Raw genomic sequence first — 27,509 nt, 5'->3', positions numbered from 1 at the left:
AATGTACCCTAATTGTGAGCTCAGCTGTAAAAAGTGAGTGTATAAGTTCAAAAGATGTCATAGTAAACTGTAACAACAAATGTTGAGTGGGAAAAGGTGCAAAAGGAAGACAAACTAAATTAGTCCAAGCAAAAAGGTCTACTTGTATATTGATTTTCACTTCTACATTTCCTGAGAAAAGTGGAAATCAATAAATCAAAATTGGTATCAGAAATTAGGTCTAATCAGTGGACAAAATAATAAGGGGATGGGCTGGGCTAAACTAACCATTTCCTTTTGTGGTCCTTAAAAATAGATTTTGGGAGACAAATTGGCTCTTGAAATGAACTTCACCTTCGTGGCTGCCACCCTTGCTGTTTCCTGGGATACCAGACCTCCTTCATCTCCATCCTGACCAGACTGGGCCAGAGAGGGAGCCAGATGAAATTGCCACCTCCAACAGCTCTAGCTGAATCCCAAACACCACCTGGGATGTGAGACTTCATCTCCCCGCAATCCTTCTGTTCCTTCCCGACCTTACTACCGCTTTCTTACTTTTTCTGTCTGTTAAAACTCTGAGCCAGTCAATAGTGCATATTTTGTAATGCTGCTGGGAGCCTGTGACTGGAGAGGTAAGTAAAAGCAATGTCATAAAGAGCCCAGTGCTAGTACAAGTTTGCCAGGCTTGGAGTGGCTGATAAGACCATGTGCTAGACCTGTGTTTTTCCTGCAGTGAGGTTGCACTAGCGGCAGAAGTTGCACTTTTTTTTTTTTTTTTTAATTGCTGCTATTCTTTTCTCTCCCCTTTTGTGCTAACTGGGCACTTTAAGATATTTTTAAAAATTTAATAGTATGGTTATAAGGAATTGGGGCAGAAGGGAGGTGAACTCAGGCCCAAGGTTCTCTTTACCAATGAGGTGGATATCCCTACCACAATTTTTAGGACATCTAAAAGTGAGGGCCCAATTCTCCTTTTCCTGAAAAGGTCTTAAAGCAGACAGAAACCGCCTCTGAGAAAGAGCCCCAGCACAAGGGGATTAATGAGCCATCCAAGAGTATATTACAAGTCCCAGGCTACTTTAATTTACATTGTGGGGTGAACAGACCCCTAGAAAGGCTCAGAAAAATGGAAGCACAAAGACACCAGTCTTGCACTCAATGCAAGAACACAGTAAATGAGAATTGGGACTTGAATCTCCAGTATATTGGAGAACTATACATGAAAAGCAACTGCATTTTATTCTCTTTCCACTTTTTCTAACAAGTTTCTTAAAGATCACTGACAGTTCAGTTCACTAATAAAACTCTTGTAAATTATGTATTAACACAGAGATTCTAGTGTCACAGCTAGGGCCCTATGAAATTCATGACCATGAAAAATGTGTCACGGATCATGAAATCTGGTCTTGTGTGCTTTTACCCTATACTATACAGATTTCATGGGGGAGACCAGCGTTTCTCAAATTGGGGGTCCTGACCCAAAAGGAAGTTGCAGCAGGGTCACAAGGTTATTTTAGGGGGTAGCAGTATTGCCACCCTTACTTCTGCACAGACTTCAGAGCTCGGCAGCCAAAGAGTGGCAGCTGTTGGCTGGGCACCCAGCTCTGAAGGCAGCGCCCTGCCAGCAGCAGCAGCAGCACAGAAGTAAGGGTGGCAATACCATACCATGCCATCCTTACGTCTGCGCTGCTCTCGGCCAGCAGCTGCCACTCTCCAGCTGCTCAGCTCTGAAGGCAGCGTTGCCGCCAGCAGCAGTGCAGAAGTAAGGGTAGCAGTACTGCAACCCTCTCTACAATAACCTTGTGACCACCTCACAACTCCTTTTTGGGTCAGGACCCCTACAATTATAACACCGTGACATTTCAGATTTAAATTGCTGAAATCATGAAATTTATGATGTTTAAAATCCTATGACATGAAATTGACCAAAATGGACAGTGAATTTGGTAGGGCCTTAGTCATAGAGTAAGGAGACATCTGCATACCATGGAGATAGCTTCTGTCTCAGGCACAACCTTGATTAAATACAACAGGATCTTATCCTTAGGTATTTTGAATTTATTCAAATACTATATTTATATAAAAATAAACAACCAATTTTCCACTGGTCCCCCGTCCCCTCCCAGCCCTGTCCATGCTGTGAAATTTGCCATAAGTGACCTACAGTGTCTTAGTAGCAAGTCAAAGGGGTGGAATCCTACCAGGTATCACTGTCTAGTTTAGTAAACTTCCTTTGTTGCTGCTTCCAACCTGAATACCAGCTCCCTTAAGTATAAACTTTTCAACAGGCCCATTACTCAGTACAGCTGGATCAAATCCATTTGAAGGAGCGTATCCTACAGTTCGGGTCTCTTTTTTCGAGGAAAATGTTTTTCTCTGCAAAAAAAATATTCTCAACCATCTTTCTCCTATTTCAGTTTTTCCCTTCCCTAAATGATCAGTTTGCTCTTCCTGAGCATTAGCAGGTCATGCAGTGAGGACAGACCCTTATTTTTAGTTCTTTGTTTCAAGTAACAGTGCAGATTTTACAGCACTTTGAAGAGTCAAGCTACAAACAGAAAGGGCTTCTCAACCTTAACTATAGCAGAGATGAATGAACTTGGGGATGATATAAGGACCATTGCCTCTATTATTAAAATAAAATCCCAAACTCCCCACTCCACTGAACACACTTCTCTTCCTGAGGAGAGAATGAGAGAACAAATATGTGTCATATGTTAGTCACATTGCTTAATGCACTACGGGAAGGTGCTTAGATACTAGGGTGATAGGCATGGTACAAGAACCTAGGTAGAAAAGAACAGAGGAATAGAATAAACTAAAATGTAATTATAGAAGGAACTGCAGTGTTCCTTTAGGGGTTGAGTTAGGTTACAGGAGTGCATAAGGTAAAAACATGATGCAACAACACCTCTAATGGAGAAGCAATTGAAAATGTTTATTGAAGTGAAGGAAGAAGAGATTGTGAATTAAGTAATGAACCTTGTAAAATGAGGGATAAATTAGGGCACAGGTGCAAAATTAGAATGTGAGAGATCAGTGAAAACTGAAATTGCAGGGGAACGTTAATGATTAGAGAGAGCTACTGTAGCTGAACAGTTTCTGGGACTGGAAGGAAAAATGAGTGAATTTAGACTATATAGTCTTTAACAATACCAGTCAGCCATAATTTACATATTTATGCCATACATTCTATTGCTAGACTAAGTATGGCATAAAGTGCATTAAGTAGTTGAAAATTAAATATAATTAATGCTTACTATTTATAATATATATTTTTCCCCTTAGACTCCTTGATGAGTTAAGGTAGAAGTGAGACATGGGGTATGGATGGGCTATTTACTACATGCAAATTTCATTTAAAAATGATAGATGGATATTAAAACTCGTGTAATTCTAATCCCATTACTAAATGGGGGATTTTGTGTTTAATTTGTAGAGCATGTGCATTAACAAGAAAGATTTCAATGCCTAGGTTATGTGGTGACTTCAGTAGACACACATAGAAATCAATAATTGTAATTGGGCAGAGGTTGACTACTTATTGAACAAAACACTGTGGCTGTTCTTAGTGATTTTAATAACATACATTTGGTTCAGTCTGAATTATATCTCAGTTTATTTAAAATTTGAAGTTTTGTTTTCATTTTCAGACACCTTTATTTATTTCACTCATCAACTAAAACAAATATGCTGCACTGAAACATTTAAAATATTACTCATGCTGTCATTTGCTTTACATAGTGTTAATTTAGGTCCCCTTCCAGCTCCCGTGTTCCTGTTAAAGTCTTAAGGCCATTAGATTGTTCCATCCTGGTAACCTTTCAGCCACAAAGATGAAAAATGTGCAGAAATTTAGCCACATGAATTTTCATTCCTAGAGTAAATGATTGTTATTACCAAAACGCTTGCTTGGAGTGCGGAGAGGAAACTATTATAAAGACTGGCCAAAGAGGAAAATCAGACCAGATCAATGTGGGTGAAGTGGGGTGGGTGTCACAATTCTCAGATTACTGACTGGAAACTCCTGTTGTCTGGCCTCTGGTTTAAACCCATAAAGGGGCACTGCAATCCACAAAACAGGACTCCCCTATACTAAATTAAGCTAAACAATCTGCCTTCATTTAAAGGGGGGGGAGGGCCCTGGCTCCCACTTCCCAAGTCCTTCTTAGCATTGTCTCAGATTCACCGCCATGGGGCCAGCCAAGACTATTCCACTGTCGGTAGATCAGTAGGCATGGGAATCAGTGAGTGGCCTTGTGAAGGGCAGCTTCCCTGAAGCTTTTCTCTGAGCTACAGTCTACTGTCCCACCCCCCAGAGCCGTCCAGCTGTCTGGAACTTCCTACTTTTAAACCCTTACTCCATCCTTGACATGATGCGGGGGGGGGGGGGGGGGAGGCAGGGAAGGAGGAAGAAGGTAGGAGGGAATCAGCCTTGTCCACAGTAGCTCTTTAACCCCTTTGTCACTGATGGGGGTTCATACACTCTGTCACGATGGAAGAAAGTAAAAAGGGGTCAATGTAAGAATGAGAGAAAGCAAGAGGTAGCAAAGTTGTGAATATTAGAGAAGAATATGAGTGGAGGGAACAAGGTTAGAAGTTGAGGGGGAAAACATGATGAAATACAGAAGTTGAACAGTGTTGAGGAAGAGGGAAACCTAAATGTGTGTAAAAACAATGAGGAGTCCTTGTGGTACCTTAGAGACTAACAAATTTAGTGTTCGTCTCTAAGGTGCCACAAGGACTTCTTGTTGTTTTTGATGATACAGACTAACGTGGCTACCCTTATGAAACCTAAATGTGTCTGATGCTTCCCAGGATTGTGAAGCATCTTCCTACCACCTCCCCGATTTGTCTGCATATGTCAGAGATCAGATTCCTAACTCCACCAACCACAGGCAACACAAGTATTCTCCACTCAGCATATGAAGGCTCTGCCATCCCTTTGCAGGTTAGCAATAGATACAGTCCACCCCTGAGTGCTCCAGGCCTCCCCCTGGAGTCCCCAGCCACTGATCCACTGGACATTCACAGAATTCCCATACCTTATGCTCCCAAAAGAACAGTACACCCCAGCTTTTACTGTTACACCCTCGATCACTGCTCCACTTAAAGCACAGCACTTAGATTTGTTTATAGCAAAAACAAGAGTACGTTTATTGAACAAAGCTTAGACATTCTAGTGATAGCAAGTAGAAATATTGGAAACCAACAGAAATACTGGAAACCAAAATAGAAATATTTGCTTACCCAAAGTCGTCCTTACAGCATTTTCCCACCAACATTGCTGAGACCCTCCTTTCATATGCCCAAGCCCACTGGCTGCTTGTCTCCCCAGATGAAAGATGCCAGGGTGTGTCTCTGCACCCTTACATGTATTACACCAGTCCTTTATTCTTCACTTTCCTCTCCCCCATTGTTCATCCCTTCCTGTTAATTTCTTCTCCTGAAGTCTCGGCAATATGTTCATTAGCAATTGACTAAGTATGCAAATAGACTTCCATTGTAAGACACACAGTACACTGTGGCCAGCCAGTACCTCCTGTCTGGTGGAACCTGCATGTAAATATCAGATACAGGGAGTCCCTGTGTCCTCTGCCAGTTGACACAAGAAGTCTTTGAGTCACAATGGGACTAAATCTAATTACATTTTTGGGCCAAACAACCTACTCACTTTGATTTCTAGAATAAATGCTATTGCAATCCTTATTTTTGATTCTGTATAGCCTCACAGATGGCTGGACCCAACTGATTTGGGGTAATTGCCCTTGAGTTGGCATTCTTCCCCAGCAATTGCTCTGGGGATCAATTTTTAACTATAGCTAAGGTCCAGAGGAGGATGCTGTGGAGATCTCCACATCTCCTAGGCACTGTAGCCATGTTCCCTCTGTAGCTTTTCAGTTGGCTGCCTCCAGGCTCTATCGAAGACTGGGGCAAAGCAAGTGCCCATAGCCTGGTTTCTAGTGGCTTCCAATGACAGAAAACTGAGAATGACTAAAGTGCTGGATGTGACTTAGTGTGATGGAATGTGGCTTATTCAGGGGAGAAAGGCATAACAAGAAGCAATGGCTGGAAGATAAAGCCAGACAAATTGAAATTAGAAGTATGGCACCATTTTTTTTTTTTAACAGTGAGGGTGATTGGAACAAGCTACCAAGGGAAATAGTGTGTTCTCCATGTTTTGATTTCTTCAGATTAAGACTGGATGTCTTTCCGAAAGAGATGCTTTAGTCAAACACAAGTTATTAGGTTCAGTGCTATAATGAAGGTCAGACTAGATGATCTAAGGGTCTATAACTGGTCTTAAGTATCAGGGGATTAGTCTGTATCCACAAAAACAAGGAGTCCGGTGGCACCTTAAAGACTAACAGATTTATTTGGGCATAAACTTTTGTGGTTTTTTTTTTTTTTAAATGACTCCTTGTTGTTCTTCTGGTCTTAAAAATCTATTAAATCTAGCATACTATGGATCCTGTAAAAATAATCCTTCTTTAGGATTATCACTTATGTCTTGCTCTCCATTATTTATTCTACATTTATGTTAGAGGTCCGTCATGCTTTTTTTTCCTTATCAAGCAGAGCCATGCTACACACATGATACAACTATATATGTATGCAGTGTTTGTTGTAGCCTTGTTGGTCCCAGAATATTAGAGAGACAAGGTGGGTGAGGTAAAGTATTTTATTGGACAAACTATATGTGTGCAGATAGCTGCTCCTCATTATCATAGTGAAAAAATTCACTGAACCCACAACAACTTTGTTTGAGCTCTGACTTCAGTGGGGCACAATATAATACGTACTGCAGTTGCTTTTACATAGTCAATGTTTGTCAACTGTTACCACAGATATCTTCTATTCTACGTTTAAAGGGAAAACTCTGATATTTCAGATACCACTCGTTGGCAATTGTTGCCTGGACAACACTGTTTTTTAATGGTGACTCGTCTACATGTACATTTTTAAAAAAAGCTTTTGGCCATTTTTTCTTGACCTGACGTGTTCAGATGGTATGTCAGAGATCTGCATGCACAACTATTTTACAGTCAATTTTAATTTTTGAGATATTATTCTGCATTTTTGATCCAACTGTATAGTTACTTAAAATCAGCATTAAAAATGAACAAATTAACAAAAATTTCAAGCACATAAAACTTGCAGCAAATTAAAGGCTGGATCCACTTCCTATTTAAGTTATTGGAAGAACTTCTATGGTCTTTGGACTTATTTCTGCATTTTGGTATACAGATTGGGTCCCAGGAGTATCATCTATGCTATATGGAGCAAAGGGGTGAAAAATAGTGAACTGAGGCTATTTAATTTTGAGACTCAAGATATTTCAGTTTTGTTCCTGGCAAAAACAATTTTACCCTATATCAAGTCTCTCAGCTTCTGTAACACTGGAATTATTTGCATGTTTTTAAAATAGTTTCTCATAGCACTTCAGTGCCAAGTTAGTAAATACTAGGAATAAGTTATTAGTTAAAACAAATAAATTGTTTTTCACCTCTTCTGTTTATATTTTGCACAGTTATTAACATCCATAATATTTTATTAACAAATATAAATAAAGAAAAGGATATACATGGAATTTTACAAATAGAAATTTAATTACTTTGAAATTTAAGTTACTTTTCTTAAGGAAGTCTTCAATAGTCTGGAGTCTCTAAAACCACGTTTTGTTCCTTCACAGTAAGAGCTTGTCTACATGTGGACATTTACCAGCATAACTATATACGGGTAGCCGGGTTAGATTTGTATGCAAATGAGGCTGCCGCGAACACTCCTGCAGGCCCCCGGACATTTTCCTCGCACACCAGCCCTGTGGCACAGCTAGGAGGACGGATAATTGCACGAGCCCTTTTTTCTGTTGCTTTTGCACGCCCCCAGCTCGAGCGCTGGGGGTGTCGTTCTCCCGCCTCAACCACAGGTGGCGCTGCTCCACACACGCAGCTTCCTCCCACCCTAAACGCCGCTGTGAACGCTGGGTTGTAGGTTGGCCGGGAGTGATCCCAGACCGGAAGCGGCGCTCTCTCCTCTTCCACCCTAGTCTCTGTGTTTCTTTGTCCGCCAGGCTCCCCGGTGCCGCTTGGTTGCTAGGCGGAAGTAGAGTGGCGGAGGCAGCGGTTTGGTTTAAAGAGCGTCTGAGGCGGCAAAGGGTTGCGGGTGGCGGCACCGCGAGCGGAGCTGGGCGTGGCGGCTCCCGCTCTCCGGCGGCGGCGGCTTTCTGCTCTGTCCTCGTAGAGGTTGAGACGCTGCATGTGGGGACCCCCCGCCAGGGCCCGAGACTCCCCTCCCCGTACCCCCGGGCTCAGCCCGGACTGGAACACCGCTCGCCCCGCCTCAGATTCCGCCCCCTCGCAGGGCCAGGGACCCCCCAGGCTGCCAGCCTTAGCCCGCATCCCCGATTTCACATACAGCCCCAAAGCAGAAATGGTCTCCAAATCCGACCAGCTTCTGATCGTTGTCTCCATTCTGGAAGGTAAAGTATTGAATCCGACGCCGTTCTCTGAGCCCAGCGCTGGCTCTTGCTCCGTGCACGTTTGTCTCCTGGCATTAACATCTTTGCACTCTTTCATTTCCCCTTTCTGTTTGTTTTTGGACTGTGTAAATTTTGCTAAAATACCACGATGATGGATTTAGTAATCCTTGTAATAACATGCCAGGATGTGGGACTGAATTACCGTTAAATAATGTATATGGTCTTGCCTTACAACGGATGTATTTTTTTGTCTGATTTTTCTCTTTATTGCCAACAGCAGAGTACTTCATAAAGAATATACAAGAATAGTTTGAGATCTGAAGTTACGTTACTCCTTAAAGGCACAGTCTCCATCTAAGGCCTGGTCTACACTAGGAGGGGATAGATCTAAGTTAGGCAACTTCAGCTATGTGAATAACCTACTTAGACCTACTCACCGTGGTGTCTTCACTGCGGTGAATCGACTGCTGCTGCTCCCCCATTGACTCCACCTGCGCTTCTTGTGGCAGTGGAGTACAGAAGTTGATGGGAGAGCGCTTTGGGATTGATTTATTGTGTCTAGACTAGATGTGATAAATCGACTCCCGCTGGATCAATCGCTGCCTGCCGATCCATACGGTTAATAAAATCAGAATTACTTAAAATCTAAATGAATGAGCAAACTTTCATTAGTTTTGTTGAAAGCTCTGTGGACCAAATTCAGCTCTGATTTAAATGGGCATGTTTCTCAGTGCAACTGACTAACGTTAATGGCAAAGGTGAAGTAGGGCCTATATGTCTTAAGGGTCTCTTAGCCGCTACCTTCCACTGGGAAGGTGAAGCAGGTGTTGGGGTAACAACTGTGCAGTGTTTAAGAACTTCCCCCCTTTTTCTGCTTGCTTGTCCTGATGTTGTATCTAATTCAGGGTACATGCAAATAACAGGGTACTCCTTCAAAGGGTACGTCTACACTTACCGGAGGGTCCAGTGGCAGGCAATCGATGTTCTGGGATCGATCCCGGAAGTGCTCGCCGTCGACGCCGGTACTCCAGTTCGGCGAGAGGAGTACGCGGCATCGACGGGGGAGCCTGCCTGCCACGTCTGGACCCGCGGTAAGTTCGGACTAAGGTACTTCGAATTCAGCTACGTTATTAACGTAGCTGAATTTGCGTACCTTAGTCCGAAGTGGGGGCTTAGTGGGGACCAGGCCTAAGGTATCGGAGAGTAGAAATATTAAACTTTTGCTTGTCTCATTTGTTTTATGGTGGTGCTTTCTTTTTCTCCAATTTTAAATGGCAGAAAATATTGAAAGAAAACATTCATTCATGTAACACCATGAAATTAGATGGTGTAAAAATCAATTCCAGGGTGTTAGATTAATCCCTGATTCTGGTTTACTTGAGGGAAAGTGAGTTTTCGGCTATGTATAAGTTAGAATTGAAACAATAAAAGGGAAACAACATTTTCACTGTTGTAGTTGCTGTTTGTATGATTACTTTAATAGAAATTGGGTGAGGAGGAATTAATTTTCGGTGTTTTTAGAACATTTGATGGCAGTTTGTGTATGATCAGTTTAACGGTTTTGTTTGCACAGTGCTTTCACATATAAATAAACAGGGAACGGAGAAGAGGACTTTAAAAAAAAGGGGGGGGGGTGGGAAGGGGAGAGAAACCCAAACAGGGTGACTGCAAAGTTTTGTGTATTTTACAGATGTAACTCAAAGACAGGTATAATTTCTGAAACTCTTGATATACTCATGACACTCAACTTTAAAAAAAGCTGAGTAGAGTTTGTATGTTCCTTTATTTGCCATATCCTAATGATCTATATCTTAATTTTTTTAACAAAATCATAATCAAATAAGGTTTGATACCTGGACTGACCAAACCCTGTAGAAATGCAATTTATTTAAAATATAAAGACAAAAGCTAAAATATAAACGAACAAACGGAGCTGCCAGTTTTAGGTGTTGTAATAAATTCCGTGCAGGCCTCATTACAGCTTTGGACTCATGTTCCTTACAGGTGTATCCATTCCTCATTTCTCTACACAAAATGTCTTTACTCAGGAGAGAGCTTTCTTCTGAAAATCGTGTCAGTTTGGACATACACTTTGTAAATGTAATTTACAGCCTTCTGTTAACTTTCAGAAATTTTGGTAGGCGGGGAAACGATGGTTAAATAAATATCTTGGGCTTTTTTATGCTTCAGTTGCAGATTGTCCTAAATTAATGTTACTCTGCTGTATCTGAAAATATCTGATTATTTCTGTATTATCAGGCACTTCAATGTGTCTTTCTGTGTTTTCAGCATTAGATTCTCAGTGAGTGACTTTGGGAAGATCTTTTTCCAGGAATTGTTCTAAATGTTATTTGTAAAGTGCCCAGCACTACAGTATATAATTGAAAATAACTTTTCCCATAGTCTGATAAAAAATTTTTGAGACATAACTATAGTAAATACAAAATACATGTTGATTTATATTCACAGTCATAAGGAGAAAAACTCTGTCTTGTTTCTTTAAAATGAGAAATCCATTAGGCCAGAAGAGTAGTGATTCAGACTGCTTTCTTATCTCTCTTGTCTCAGGAGTCATGCTATGTAGTAACTAACTAGGAGAGACATGCTGGTTTAAATTTTCAAAAAAAGATGATTGGTGGTACCCAATTTAGTTTACCTTAAGGAAGCATACTTTTCATAAAGTACTGAACGCCAACCTCTTTAAAAGTTCCACGTAGTACTTTCAAAATAACTTGTCACATTTGAAAATGTAGGCTACTTTTTATGAAGTGTTGAGAATTTTAGGATGTAAATAAATATTTGCAGTCTTAATAATGTTCCTTCTCCAGGTATATATTAAAATTTGGTAAGACTGATTACTCTTTATGGACCAGTAGTTTTCAAAATTCAGCTTATACTTACTTTAGGAGGTGGTTCTACATTTTTAAATTCCAATAATACAACTCAAACATTTTTAGAGGTAATGCTCCTGGGCTGAAAACTTGTATACTAAATTCAGATAGATGCTAGTCAAATCCCTAAATGAAGTATTGTGAAAATTTTTGGGGGGGCAAATTGCACAATGTTTATCTGGCTGAGTGTTTTTAATACCCTGCTGTTATGAGCACCCAAATCACAAAATTAACAAACTAACACAAGAGGTATGACTCCATCTTCATTTCCTCTACCCGTTATTGTTTTAAAAAAACAACAACTTCATATCGGGTTAGTGTAAAGCTTAATGGCAGCTTGTAATGAACCACTTACAAATAAATAAAAATCTGCACCAGCAATATTCCTACTATGTATCTGACTGTATTGTCTGTCCAACTTTGATTGCAAGCTCTTTATAGCAGGCAGTGAATTATTCTTGCTTATGACAGTACTAGGACACTGTTAGTGTACAACAAATAATATAAAAATTCAGCTCTGGCTCTTAAGATAAAGTTAGAAAACATGGCATATTATACCCATTTAAACAACCCAATGAACTTCCAGAACTAAAGGAAAAAAATCAAAATATTTTAGTAAGTGCCTGATCCCATACACATGGGAGAGTAAAATTACTCATGTGAGTAGTTCCATTATATTCAATAAAATTACTCATGTGAGTAGTTCCATTATATTCAATAAAACTACTCACTAGTAAAGTTACTGACGTACATGTTTGCAAGATTGGGATCAAATGCATTAAAAGCCAGTTTCTTAATAGAAAATTATTTATCACGTATATTTACTCAGGACACTTTTTTTCCCCCCCCTTTTAGGTGTTGAAGTCCACCTTCCACTTCTTTTTAAAATTAAGACGTGGAAAGTATATTAATACATATTAAAACAACTTCAAGAAGAATGATACAGGAAACCTATTTGTACAGTTTGTTTTTTTGACAAAAAACAGATTCTTCTGTGTTTTTAGCAGAGATGACTGAAAGTTGTGCCTTTGTATTTTTTCCAGGACGCTATTTTCCCAGGCGTGCAAAGCATATGCTTGTGGTAGAAGCAAAGTTTGATGGTGAACAGCTAGCTACGGATCCTGTGGATCATGCAGACCAGCCAGAGTTTGCCACCGAATTGGCTTGGGAGCTTGATAGGAAAGCACTTCACCAACACAGGTTAAATTATAAAATTGTCAATTTTGTCATTATTTTTATCTTTACAGCCAATGAAAGCTTTGTGTTTGGCTTCTAAAAATTTTAATGACAGTAGTACCAGGGTGGATTTGATTTAAATCATGATGTAAATCACTAGTCAGGAAGACTCGATTTAATCATGGATTTCTACATTAAAGTGCATTCTCCTTAATGCATATTCTTCAGAACTCAGAGATAAATGTAGGCTTCATTTTTAGAAGGTACACACTATACATTTTTTAAGTGATTTATTTTGAAAACTTTTAGGATTAGTTTTACAGCTATATCAGAAAATGAATGATTGTTTGGTTATTTCATTTAAATGAAGCAGATATTTATGAAGTCATTGGGAGGTGAACTATCTCCAATTCAACAGGTTAATCATTAATATTTGGAGGATTTTCTTGCTATGCTGTATTAGGAGGAGAACATCACCAGACAGACATTTAAATAGTTTTATTTAATTAAAACAACGTTATGTATTCTGGATTTTTTTTCTTCAACAGCAAACATATAATATTATAACAAAACAAGCATATGAATTTTTGATTTTAGTTAAACATTCAAGTTTTTTAAAATCAGGTTTGTTTTTGTTAAAATTATTTTAAACTAAAATAGTTAAATGAAATATTAACCCCCCCTCTCCTCCCCCCCCCCCCAAAAAAAATTAATGACTGTCAGTCAGGTCAACATGAGAAACTTAAAATATTGGCTTCTGCAGCTAACTCAGTCGTCTTCACCTTCATTTTCCTGTTTGTTTGTAATCTGGAAAAGAAAAACAAGCTTTCGTGCTTTTTCAGGTCCTAAACGATTTCTCAATTTGGAATGAACTAGTCCAAAGGAAGAAAATACTCTTTCTACACTGGCAGAAGAAGCTACTGCTGTTAAAGTGAGATTATCACTTCAACAGTCTTTGAATCCAAGTGCTTAAGTGATTTCCACCAGTTCACTGGTGTGACTTTCTTTAAAATATCATCAGCAAACATATATTTCTTGAATGGTTCACCCTTAGCTCTGAAGTTGGCATTATGGAGGGATGATTGCTAGATGTCCATGTCTTAGCCAACTTCTCTTCTCCAGTAGTTAAGAATATTTGCAAGAAAATGAGCTGGAGATAGTGCTTGTTCCATTTGTTTTTTTTAATGCTTGTAATTTAACACTGTCATTGCATATTTCTTTTTTTAAGATCTCACTCAGTTCCTTCTAAATTTCAACCTTGTCAGCAATAGAACAGTTATTTCCCTGCATTTTATTGAAGGCTAGAGAAATAGGCTTCAGGGTATTCAGCATGTGGTCAACATTTCTCTTAAGCCAGGGGTTCTCAGACTTTTGTACTGGTGATCCCTTTCACACAGCAAGTCTCTGAGTGTGACCCCTCCCCCCCATACATTAAAAACACTTTTTTTAATATATATTTAACGGCATTATAAATGCTGGAGGCCAAGCAGGGTTTGGGGTGGAGGCTGACAGCTCGCGACCCCCTGAGGGGTCCCGACTACGAGTTTGAGAACCCCCGTCTTAAGCCCAATGTTGAGAACTTTGGCTGTGACAGTGCCATCTATTTTTTTTTTTTTATTTATTTTATTTTTTTTGGTGATTTTATTCACAAACTCATCAGATTAGGCCAGTTCTTGATACAGTGCTCAAAACAGTCCACTACTGAGTTCCATCGCATGTCTTGTGGGAAAGTTAGCTTAGTTCCTCCCACTTTTTTCAGAGCAGCTGCTGCAAAGTGGTTGTTACAGAAGTATTTTTCAATTTTAACGCATTAGCCTTTATTTCCAGAACACTGAAGTCTTTGGCTAGGAGGTGTATCAAATGAGCACTGCAACCGTATGTTGTTAGCTTGGGACTCTCTTCTAAATAATTTCTTCTCATCTTGGATACATTTGCAGCATTGTCTGTGACCAAGCTGCGTACTAGACATTTGAATGTTTTTTTCACAGTTTGTTAAAGCTTTTACTACTGCTACTTGTAAGTATTCTGCTGTGTGTGCATTTCCTGATGTATCAATTGTTTCGGTAAGGAAGACATTCCTTTCTTCTGTTGTCACACAAATACATACAACAGGATCATTGTGGACACTGCTTCATCCATCAAGACTCAGGTTAACAATTTCACCCTCTAGACCTTTTGCACACTGCTCAATTTCTCTTTCCTACGCTTTATCCAGCAATTTGCCTGCAACATCTCTGTTGGGTGGACTATATTCTGGTCTTAATGACTGAACCATGTTAATGAAGTGTGGGTTCTCAATCATACGGAAAGGATAGTTTGTTGCATAAACAAACCGGGCAATTTTTTCATAAATTACCTTTTTTTGTAATATGCTGGTTCTTATCACAAACTTATCTATAGTTGTTTCTGGATGATGAAGATTTTTTTTTCTTTTTGCTACAGGTGATATACTGTGGCTATGTGACATACATGATATGACTGAAACACTATCATTGGCAGCTAATTCTGAAACTATAGAAAGTGATAGTGATTTTGAAGGTGGATAGTCTTCAGAATCCTGTATGTTGAGGATGGAGGTCTCCTAAACAAAATAAGTCAATGCAGTTATTTAATTATCGTTGCCATACTGCTCATTTAGTATTACTCATTGCATTAACTGACACTTAGTACTAATTTAAAGGTAAAATTGTAAAAGGAAGATCTGCCTATTTCAGCTATTTATTTATTTTTATCACAAATGCATCTAAAATGATAGTACCATAGGGTAACAACTATATTTTTTTTACTCAAACATGAGAATTCAAGAATAGTCCAGATGGAAGACAGGCAGTCCTTAAGAAAGAACTATGAAATAAAAAAGTTTACCAACTTGAAGATCCTGCATGTTCCTTTCATCATCTTCAATGCAGCTTCCTCCTGAGAAGGAAGACTTATGATGTTGTTTCATTCGGGCAACCAGGTCTTGCATTTCTTTGTTGCACTGTTTGCATTTTGCATGCATGCCTGTCTTACCCACAGGTAGAGGAACTTAATTAAAATATCCCCAAACTGGGTCTCCTTTACAGCCTGGTGCCATTATAGGTATTCCCTTCTAGTTAGAGAAAGGTATGGTAGATCTCAAATCAATGAAGGCTACACTTAGAAAGATCTCAATGTTATACCAATAGAATAAAAACCAGCAGGATCTTATTAAGAGGGATAAGGCAAAGATGCCACATTTATTGTAAATATACTGATAAAGCAAAAGATAAAAGTAAACAAAGTTGTTTGACTACTTATTTCTTATACACACACACATTCATAGAGAGAGAGAGATTTATTCACACAATTATTCATTCAAGTTCTGTATAGGTGTTATAGTTACCAGCCTAGAAGTTGCTCATGCCAAGTTACTGGCCAGGTATCTTGGTCGTGAGGATGGAGCCGAGTCTGTGTCAGGTGCACCTGATGCTCCTGGAGGCTGGCAGCAGAACCAGAGACTCAAAGTCATCAGTCTTTAGAGTCCATTCTTATAGAAATTAATTCCTATGTTAGTCTATGGGAACTGTTTCATCCTGCTGTTGCTGACTCAATCAGCAGATGGCACATTCCTGTCCAAAGTGGCACATTCCTGGAGGCTCCACACTGTCCAAAGTTTCTCATCCTTCCAGGTGATGGGGTGGATCCCAGTTTACCCTCAGAGGGTTGTCTGGTGGTCCTACTCGACACATTCTTCGGCCGATGGATACTCCTTTTCTAGGCTGGCACCTCCCTAACCATTCATGTATATCAAGCATTCATTAGCATACATTCCATATTTTAACCATATTTTAATTTACTGTCTTTACCACTTTCAGGGTGTGTACTAATTTATTTGAGACTCCCGGCCCTTTAATCACAGAGGGTGGGGGTCTGTCTTAGGAGCCATTGAATGAAGTGAAAGTCACTTAGCGGCTTATAGTGTTTGTTTGCATTGTATCAATTACTTCAAGAACAAAGTCAGTTAACTTGTTTGTAAGTTTTACATAGTAGTAAAGTATCTTTCACAGGACAGATACAATCAATGGTTTCTACAGACAGTAGCTTACAAGTTTTAACAGAAGACCCAAAAGATTTTTGTACTTGGTGAAACTGTTGGATTTTAAAGTGTGGGGGACAAATTATGAGGGGGTCACTGTCACTTGGGGGAATCACTGTTAGTACCTTCTTTAATATCCCTACATAATCCCCCTTTTGACACTACGATATTTATATAATCGTTAGTTTTACTTTCTTTTTAACCTGTTTAAGAGAACGTACAGTGAGGCAACATGTGTTTGTGATTCCAATTTAGCGTACATTGTTTTTATATGAAAACACATGCCACATGTACCAGTTATACAAATACAATTTAATATGCTGCTCAAACAGTTTCGCTTTTGTTTCTATTGCCTGTCCCTCCCTTCTCACATTTATCTCCAGACTTCTTCTCCTTGTCCAGACCTATTCCGCCCCCAACAATCTTCTATTCATTGAACTTTTTGGAACTTTGCACTTTTAGAGAGAGGTAAGGGATTGACTCTGTGTACACAAATTTGCAGAGGGACAATAGTGTTGAGGTCTGTTATTTCACACCTCTATATTATTTATTTATTTAAAAATATTTTTGCTATCTCTGGAGACACAAATCCAGTTTCAGAACTGTAAAACTAAGCATCTTTGATAGTGCTCAGTCTAGAAGATAACGAGTCCGTTGGGTAGATAGAAAGATCAGCTTAAATAATCTTCACAGAAGCCCCTGGAACCCCGTAAGATTGGGTCCCTAATCCATGAACTATTGGAACTCATTTACAAAACTTTTCTTAAATATTAATTACATTACATATTGTCTCATACTATAAAATTAGAATTTGTAATCCCTGTTCCATGCTGAGATACATTGTAGCTCAAAGATATCTTAATTAAAACTATCTTTAGATAGGTTTTTTCCTCAAAAAGCATTTTATATATATAAAAAAACAATTTAAATAAAATCCTAGTTTTTATTTTTAAAAAATCAATGATTTTTATCCACCCTGAGTAGTACAATCTGCTATGTATAATTACAGTATATATTGAAAGTTTTCCACCATGGCATTGCTGCCACAGCACAAATGATAGCATGAGTGACATTGAAGGAGTCTAAAACTCATACATAAGATTTTTTTTTTTTTAAACTAAAACTCATAGCAGAAGAGCATTAAGCTACAATACATACAGTGGACTCAAATTATCCTGTATACACTGGAATATATTACTAGAAAACGTAATCCTATACCATATTAAATGTAAAAAAAACCTGTTACAGTTCTGAGTTATAGTTTCTGCAGCAATGTCACTTAGCCTACTTGAGCATATATAATATTGTATGTGGCGTCAATTTTATGCCTTAATATTAATGCTCAATGTAATAGACTCACCACACTTAGCTACTTTGCATTTTCAGAAGTGGTACCACCAGCATCAGAGAAATTTTTTCACACTTGCCACTGACAAGTGCATGAGCATCTCTGCCCAAATATATTGATAATGCACAAACCACTAGGGGGCATTATCTGTGCAGCCGTAGCCATCTTTATTTTGATGGTTGTATATGGGGGAATAATTTCAAATGTTTTGAGGCCACTGTTTTTAATGGTGTAGTTAAACTTACATTCTGAAGACACACAGTACTTGACAATAACCAACAGACGTAACCAAGTATTTAACTCAACAGTCTGTTTTACGTATTTATACCTTTTTAACCACTGAATTAATACTGAGGTGAAATTCCAATTGTAATGAGTGGTGCTGCTTATTTTGTGTGTCAGTTTAATACTATACGTCCAACTGTTAGCATAAGATTTAAAAATAAGTGGTGTTACATGTCTGAGAGTAAAATCTGAACCCGCCTCTTTCTGGTGAGGAACAGGTTTATATAATACCACTATATCTTTTCCATGATTGCTTGGGCTCTAGGAGGGTCTAGTGATCAAATTTTTTTTTTAAGTGGGTTTATCTACCTCCTTATCATTTATAACAGTGTTAGATTGTAGAAGTTTAACAGTACATTCAGTTTGTACCGTAATTCGATGTAAACCAGTTAAAAAATTGCTATATTTTCACATTTATTTTATACTGTCATCTTTCCGTGCTGTGACATTTTTCATCAGTTAAGTCTGATTACAAGGATTGTTGGCACAAATTGGATTTCATTGTAGTATTCTTCCAGGCTACAGCGTACACCTATCAAACTCCAGTGTTTTGCTTTGGATCCTGTATCTTCAACTAAGGAGAATATAGGCTATATTGTACTCGATTTAAGAGCTGCTCAAGAAAAGAAACAGGTATGTTATTTGTTATGAAGAGATGTTAATAACTGACAGTTTGACAGTACTTATTACATTTTCTATTTTTGTAGGTACTGAAGTAGTTTTTGAAAGGAATTTGCAGAGCTCTCAAATCCTATTTGAAGGAATGTTGGCTCATCAGAGCATGTAGTTCAAAACCTTTTGAAAAGAGATTTTAATAGCATGTGTGAAGAACAAATACAAATATTTTGTATACGTTTTATTAACATGATGAAATGTAAAATGCATCTGACTCTTAAATTGGTCATTGGAGATTACTGTGATATTGCCAAGTTAAACATGTGTGAAGGTTCTTTTGCCTTCCCGAATTTTAAAGATTTTGAGTATTGCAATATTAACATTGATGTATTTGTATTTCATATGAAATAATTCTCTGTAAACTGTGTCTAATAATCAGACTAGTATTGGATTTTTATTTTTTGTCTGTGATTGAGTAGTTGGTTCTTATTTGCTGAAACAACCATTTCCATTCTTAAAAAAAAAAGCCTTCAGATTATGACAATGAAATAATACACAGAAAAACACTCAAAGAATGATTAAAATGAGTGAGACTGAGAGCTGAATCTGTTTAGTTTATCAAAATCATGATTGAAAGGTTACTTGATTACAATGTTTAAGTACCTTCTCAGGGAGAAAATAGTGGGTACTAAAGGACAAATGTGCAACAAGAACCAATGGCTGGAAGCTGAAGCCAGTAAGTTTTAACTAGAAATAAGGTAGACAAGGTGGGTGATATCTTTTGTTGGCCCAACTTATGTTGCTGAGAGAGACAGCTTCAGGGTTGCTTTGAAGAGCTCTGTAGAAGCATGTCTCTCTCAGCAACAGAAGTTGATCCAACAAAAGATATTACGTCACTCACCTGGTCTCTACTATCCTGGGACCAATACAATAACACTGACAGAAATAAGTACATTTTTAACAGTGTGGAACTGGTACAAACTACCAAGGGAAGTAGCAGATTCTCCATCTCTTGATATCTTCAAATCAGTCCTGGATGTATTTTTGGAAACTATGCTTTAGCCAAATGTTAAATATAGTGCTCAATACAATGAAATGTTAATGCGATCTACAGGAGATCAGGCTAGATGATCTAATGGTCCTTACTGGTCTTAAACTCTGTGTATAAACTACACCATGGCTGGTCATATGATAACTTGGATTCCCTAGAGCCATAGGTTCCCATTTTAGCAAGGTTGAGAAAGCTTGTGTTTCATACAATTTTACCAGGTGAGGGTCTGTCAGATGAGATCTTAGAAAAACAAGATTTTTCTCTATTCTGATTAAAGATTCTATGGTGGTTTTAGCCTGTTATCTTGTTGAATATGCCCAGGCATTGGAAGGAATATATGCAGTTTTTTCCTCTAGGAGTCTAGCCTAAAATATGGACAGCTAATATGGCTTCAAATATGTCAGTCTGTGTCTTGATTCAGTTTTTCAGTTATGTTAAGCTAATTGGATTGAAAAAACACACCCTCTTTGTGTATCCAGACAGGGCTTATGAGTCTCACAAAACACCTGTGAGTTAGGGTGCAATCTATTATACAGATAGGTAAACTGTTATACAAAGAGAGGTAATGATTTGCACAAGGTTATGCAGGGAACTAGGGCAAAACTGGGAATAGACTTCAGATAACTTGACTTCTGCTCCCTCTGCTGCAGTCATTAAGCCACAGTTGCCTACCTCAGAGGAGAAAGAGGGACAGAGATAAAAAAATGTTAAAAAGGAAAAAATAAAGCAAAAGGCTGGTATATGGCAGTTTTTAAAGAGCTATTTTTTTAGGTGAATGGCAGGCACTTTTGAGTAAACCTTGCTCAGGGATGCCTGGGATGGGGCATGTGCAAAAGGGGCAGTTTACCCCCAGCCCCTGCTTGAGAGGGCTCCCAAACCAGTGGAATTTGAACACATAGCATTGTGACCTGGCCCACAGGGTCACAGTGCCACTTTGATTTGGCCCGGCCACTCCTCTGTCATGATGGAAAGGTCATTGGGCCAAATTTGAGTGCGCAGTGATCCCATGTGCCAGGTCACAATGCCTGGAGCAGAGAACCATGCCCAGCTTTGTGGGACAGGAGGTGCCTCTGCAGCGTGAGTGTGGGGCAAGCTCACTGTCTGCCTCCTCTTCTCCCTGCCACCCTCCCCCAGGTCTCAGGTGCGGAGGGAGAAGTTCAGTTTCAGATTTTGCCATGGGGTCCCGTAAACCTCTGTGATCTTGCTTTAATTTGTTTTTTGCTCCATCTTAGGCTGCTTCCCATGCACTTCCGAAGGCTATCAAGGCATTGTTGTTAGAGGTCTTGACTGTTAAGCAGAAAGGTTTGGTCCACATCAATCTACCTAAGAAATTTGGTATAACAAAACCAAAGCTATTACGGTAGAACGTAACAGAGAATCAGTCTGATATTTTGAAAATAAACACTGAAGCACATCTTAACTCTGCTACAGCCTAACTGCCAAAAGATGAATTTCATCCTGTAACCACATTATATGCCTTTGCCATTCTCTTCTTTCTTATTTTTGGAACATACTTTATCCACTTTTTTTTTTTTTTTTTTTTTTTTTTTTAAATCTGCAGGCACCAAAATGGTATCCTTTGCTCAGCAACAAATATACTAAATTTAAATCTGAGATACAGATAAGTATAGTGTTGGAAACTGATACAAAAGCACCAGTGGATGGCTTTAAAGCAAAAGAAGCACCTCCGAGAGAAGGGAAAGGTTAGTAGCATAATCCAAATTTAATTACATTTTATTCAGAAAAGTTTTGTTCCATGTGCCTGAAGAACATATAGTTTATTGCAGATGATTGTTTTGGGACACAAGTGCATTTTACTTTAATAGCATTTTTATATAAAATATTTACAACCTATTACATTTATATATACTGTAATACACTGTAAGCACTGAGTGCAATGGTTATTTTATAATGGCTTTCCAATCATATCAGGATCCAATAAAGTGTGTGTGCTTGTTTGCTTATTTTAATAGGAGGGGTGTGAGGTTTGTGTCATTTAAAAACAAACAAGCTGCTTATTTCCTTGACAGAATGTAGTTTTGATAGCTTGTACTTAAGATCATAAAGTATTGAAATCAAGTAGTCCAGAAAAGAGGCAGTAGAAAACATGGGTAAGAGTTGATCAGGGCATGCAGGAAAATAAAATGCGGATACAGGGATGGATTTTAAAGCAGAAGGTGCAAACTTTATTAATGTTTAGTTTAAGATGGGAGAGAGCTGGTGCTCTCCTGCTCCCAAACCAGTGTTACACACAGACCCCTTGGCAAAGGATCCTTTTTCTTCGTAAATATTTCTTGCACCAAATCTGATAAACTCACTATCTATCGAGAGTAACATGTAAAGTGTCATAACCATTGTGAAATATATTTATGGGTAATGTTTAAGGAATAATATACTGAAAGTATGCTTGATGGATTTGGAGTAGAAATTTGTCACAAGGAAACAGTGTCTTGGTGATGGCCCATATGGGCAAGGGGGAGTTGTCACTCTGCCTTGATTGGCCAGTGATGCAGTAGAAGGGCTAGATTGTTTAGCCCTGCATAATACGAAGGCTATATCTACAATACAGCGCTTTTAGTGATATGGCTGTGTCACCACAGCCGTGCCACTAAAAGTAGCGCAGCGTAGCCCCTGTTTGTCGGCTCTCCTGCTGACAAAAAACTTCTGCCCCCAATGAGCGGTGTTCACGTTGTTGGCAGGAGAACACTCCTGCCAACAACACGCTGTTCACACTGGCACTTGTTGCGGCAAAATGTTTGCCTTTCAGGATTTTTTTTGTTTTTGTTTTTTTAACACCTCTGAAAGACAAAAATTTTGTCTTTCAATTGCCAGTGTAGACATAGCCTAAGACTTTTGAATGGGAAACCAGCAGAGGCAACAAGAAACAATCAAAACCACTTAGAGGTAAAAAAAGAAACTTTACAGCTAAGCAGGGTTTCGCCCTATCTGTGAATAGAAACCAAAAACTCTTTTCAGTATAATATTGTATGGGGAAGGACACTCTGCATCCATTCACTGAGGAAACCCCTTATGAATGTTTGGATCCTGGTTCTAGAGAAACCAGCCAGTTCTGCAACAGACTGAATTTTGGCGGGAGGGGAGGAAAATCGACTTTCTTAGATTAGAAGGGTAACTGTTGATAAGTGTAGACCCAGGTTCATGCTTTCTTTTTTTTTTTTAATTGTAACCATTTTTTTTCACCACTTTTTTTTTTCTTTTATTTCTAGTTCAATCTTTATTGTTTTTGAAAACTACTCTTGTTTTATTATGTGGGAGGAAAAACGAGTCCTCACTCTGAGTTTGAAGCAACAAGCCAGAGGCAGCTTTATTTTTGAGCAATTGCAAATGCATGGGAGAGTACTCACAGGCAGGGGTTCCCCTCCCGAGGCAGGTCTTCGTTAGGTAAACAGTTAGGCAAGCTTTTATACCTTTCATTACATACAATAATGAGCAACAAATGTATTTTGTTATACATTTTCTTTCTGATATCTCACTTTTTTTCTCATTAATTTCTGCCAGAGTCTACATTCCATTCTTATCTAACACAAGGTCAAAACAGTATCTCTTACAGTCTGTTCTCATTCGCTTTCTACTCACCTAGGCCTTCAAGTCTTGTGTTATTAGAGTCAGTGTTAGCCTGACTTTGTTAGCTTGACTCTTGCTCTATTCCTAGAGACTAAGATCTCTATGTTCAAATTCCCTTTATCCCTTTCTCCACTTCCACAATTTAAGTGCTCACAAGCTCCTTGTGATTTACAGGAGCAGTGTTTAAGATAAAACTGGGGTGCATCTTTGGGTGCAGAGGATCTGGGATTTCTGTAAGTACCCAAGGGCTGGATATCACAAGGGAATGATTCAGAGGGACTCAGGAATTGGGGTACACCTATTGTTTAACCTGCAAGGTGAAGCTAGGGCTGGCATAGTCCAGACCAGAGTGCTTGAGTGGCTGAAAGGATGGTGGTGTTAGGGAGCTGACCCCCAGCTACCACATGAAAGTCTCCCTCTTCTGGAAGCAGGGGTAACAAGGTGACTGTCAATCCTGGGTGCCCTGAGAACTGTCACAACAAGACAGTTCAATGCTGTGTTAAATGGCATCATGTTAAATAACCTATATTCAGGGTTGGCTCCCTTCAGCCTAACTCACGCCTTTAAATTTTCACCCTTCCCTGGAAGGAGGAATGAGGGCATATGTGAAAGGTTTACGAAGTTTGTGAAGACTCAAGGTCTTCCCTGTTTCCAGCAGGCTAATAGGCACCACCAGGTATCTCCTAGGTCTCGAGTCTACTCAAATTTGTCTCTGGGATATTGAGTTCTCACCCACAAATTGTGACAAATTATGAGCTTTACTTAAGATGAAAACTTCATCTTTTAATTCTTCACTCCTTATTAACTTAAAATCAGGCCTCCATGATGATGTGAGGAAGGTGGAAAAACTATTAGACATCCTGCTCTTATTGCCCCAAAGGAAAATTTTCTTCCTGACCCCCCAAAACAGTGATCTGATCAGATTCCAAATCTGAGAAACACCAGACAAACTGGGAGGGTGGGGTAGTAACCTCAGCAGAATGGCTGCTGCTTGTCCTTGAGATCTTCAAATATAACAATGCACAATGAAAGAATCATTTCTCTTTTCCCTCAAAGCCAGCTGGGCAGCAAGGAGAGATGGGGAAACCCATTTTATTCCTCTTCCCCACACCTCCTTGTCCAGGCATGACCTCCACTTGTGTTCTGGGTGGAGGCACTGGGAAAGATTGTGTAAGAGAAGGGCCCTGTCCTTCTCACTCCTCTCAAGACTACAGTGGGATGAAAGGCTACAGATCTAAAGAGGAACTGTGGTGCAGAAGGAGAACCTGGAGTGGCTGGGCAAGGAGACTCCTACAAAGAGGAAGGAGGGAAGTGGGCAATGGATGTCAATGAAGATGGCGAATATAGTGGGGGGAGGGGGAGGGACAACTGGAGGCTATATATGTAGGTGGGGTGAGACTAAGGTTTGCTTGGAGAAGAAGACTAGAATTCCAATGAGGAACCTGGAGTGGAGCCAGACTAACTAGGTGAGGGAATGGGAGTGGTCAGGAGGAGCCAGGAACAGGGAGGAGATGGGGCAGAGACAGGGATAATTTGGAGGAGACAGGGCAAAAGGAGTCGTGCCTAGGGTGGGAATGGGCATGTGAGTCAGTGTCTGCTAAAGCACACTTCCCTCCAGAGCCTGGGATTCCCAAGTCACTCGAGTCTCTCAATTCCTCTGCTATAAGCAGATGCCTGTGAAACCCACTGGTAAAATGTTCTGGTCCACATAGAAGATGCCAGTCTGATACTGCTATTAGTTATGTTGTTAGCTCAAGCAATCCTTGTCTGTGTGATGGATCTAAAGGTTCCAACTCTGCTAGTGGCCCAGGTGGATATCGGTCTGATGCTCCATGATGTAATTTTGGGGCGGGAGGGTTTCAGTTGTGTGGGGTTTTTTTGTTTGTTTTGATTCTTAAATAAAAAAATAATAACAGATAAAATACACAGATCTGGAGATCTAGAAGGACATAACCATATACATTCAATTCTCTTCTCTTAAAGTGCCTGCTCTGCTTTGTGGGTTAGATCCTAAAAATATTGTAGCAGTCCTGAATGAGGAAGAAGGCTATCATCAAATTGGACCAGCAGAATATTGCAGAGAATACTTTGTTTTGTCTGTGACTATAGCATTTGCCACACAGTTGGAACAGGTAATGATTATTATTCGCCTTTAAGCCCATTATGCCAATAAAACGTTTATAGCAGGGTTCGGCAACCTTTCAGAAGTGGTGTGCCGAGTCTTCATTTATTCACTCTAATTTAAGGTTTTGCGTGCCGGTAATACATTTTAATGTTATTAGAAGGTCTCTTTCTATAAGTCTATAATATATAACTAAGCTATAGTTGTATGTAAAGTAAATAAGGTTTTTAGAATGTTTAAGAAGCTTCATTTAAAATTAAATTAAAATGCAGATTCCCCCCCCCGCCCCCCTCCCCAGACCAGTGGCCAGGACCCAGGCAGTGTGAGTGCCACTGAAAACACTGGTCTACAATTTTTGAGAAGTCGTCTGCTTCAGAGATAAAATGTGCTATTTATTATGTATTTTGATGTGCTGAAATCAAATATGACAATTAAAACAACTGATTGGCTACTGTTTCTAAGATATTTAAGTTTTTACATTTTATGTTTATGTATATTGTGTAGATAGTCGAGTTTTAATCATAAATTGTAAACCTAGGTCTTTTCATGTGTTTATGGTTGCTTTACATGATGATATTTCACCTGTCCTGTTTATGTAACACTTTAAAAATCAGCAAAAGGGTTATATAAATAACATTTATTATGAAACAAAAGGCAAAAAACTATTATGTACATAGTTTAGTCCTATTCAGTGTCTACTCGGCGCTTCTTGGCTTGTCTCTTGTATTCATTAAATGGAGCATCTCTTGTCACTGTCCAGCAATAGTCTGCAAGCATTGATGGGCTCCATTTGCTCTGATAGCATTTCTCCATTGTTGCAATGTCCTGGTGAAATCGCTCGCCGTGCTCGTCGCTCACTGCTCTGCAGTTCAGTGGAAAAAAATCTAGATGAGAGTGCAAAAAATGTCTCTTTAGTGACATGTTGCAACCAAGGCTTTTGTATGCCTTGAGGAGGTTTTCCACCAACAACCTGTAGTTGTCTGCCTTGTTGTTTCCGAGAAAATTTATTGCCACTAACTGGAAGGCTTTCCATGCCGTCTTTTCCTTGCCACGCAGTGCATGGTCAAATGCATCATCTCGAAGAAGTTCACGAATCTGAGGACCAACAAAGACACCTTCCTTTATCTTAGCTTCACTTAACCTTGGACATTTTCCACGAAGGTACTTGAAAGCTGCTTGTGTTTTGTCAATGGCCTTGACAAAGTTCTTCATCAGACCCAGCTTGATGTGTAAGGGTGGTAACAAAATCTTCCTTGATTCAACAAGTGGTGGATGCTGAACACTTTTCCTCCCAGGCTCCAATGACTGTCGGAATGGCCAATCTTTCTTGATGTAGTGGGAATCTCTTGCACGACTATCCCATTCGCAGAGAAAACAGCAGTACTTTGTGTATCCAGTCTGCAGACCAAGCAAGAGAGCAATAACCTTCAAATCGCCACAAAGCTGCCACTGATGTTGGTCATAGTTTATGCACCTCAAAAGTTGTTTCATGTTGTCATAGGTTTCCTTCATGTGGACTGCATGACCAACTGGAATTGATGGCAAAACATTGCCATTATGCAGTAAAACAGCTTTAAGACTCGTCTTCGATGAATCAATGAACAATCTCCACTCATCTGGATCGTGAACGATGTTGAGGGCTGCCATCACACCATGGATGTTGTTGCAGGCTACAAGATCTCCTTCCTTGAAGAAGAATGGGACAAGATCCTTTTGACGGTCACGGAACATGGAAACCCGAACATCACCTGCCAGGAGATTCCACTGCTGTAGTCTGGAGCCCAACAGCTCTGCCTTACTCTTGGGTAGTTCCAAATCCCTGACAAGGTCATTCAGTTCACCTTGTGTTATGAGGTGTGGTTCAGAGGAGGAGGATGGGAGAAAATGTGGGTCCTGTGACGTTGATGGTTCAGGACCA

General features: G+C 39.4%; 1 protein-coding gene across 6 annotated transcripts in view; it reads left to right on the top strand.

The window, feature by feature from the left end:
• Window positions 1-439: 439 nt before the first annotated feature.
• CEP120 (centrosomal protein 120) overlaps window positions 440-27,509 on the top strand; it is a 77,772-nt gene continuing 50,702 nt past the window's right edge. For 2 of the 6 annotated variants that reach the window (XM_005305155.5, XM_065599285.1), the window contains exons 1-5: window positions 8,045-8,461; window positions 12,396-12,552; window positions 18,737-18,851; window positions 21,446-21,587; window positions 25,453-25,601. In XM_005305155.5, the coding sequence (XP_005305212.2) occupies window positions 8,239-8,461; window positions 12,396-12,552; window positions 18,737-18,851; window positions 21,446-21,587; window positions 25,453-25,601 (786 nt within the window). In that variant the 5' untranslated portion in view covers window positions 8,045-8,238. Of the gene's footprint in view, window positions 612-8,018; window positions 8,462-12,395; window positions 12,553-16,996; window positions 17,054-18,736; window positions 18,852-21,445; window positions 21,588-25,452; window positions 25,602-27,509 lie in introns of those variants that run through there. The other 4 variants (XM_065599286.1, XM_005305154.5, XM_005305156.4 and 1 more) reach the window with 4 other exon arrangements.

This window comes from Chrysemys picta, chromosome 6, assembly GCF_011386835.1.
Source record: "Chrysemys picta bellii isolate R12L10 chromosome 6, ASM1138683v2, whole genome shotgun sequence".
In the NCBI taxonomy this organism is placed as follows: domain Eukaryota; kingdom Metazoa; phylum Chordata; order Testudines; family Emydidae; genus Chrysemys; species Chrysemys picta.
This window is presented reverse-complemented; position numbering and strand designations above follow the sequence as displayed.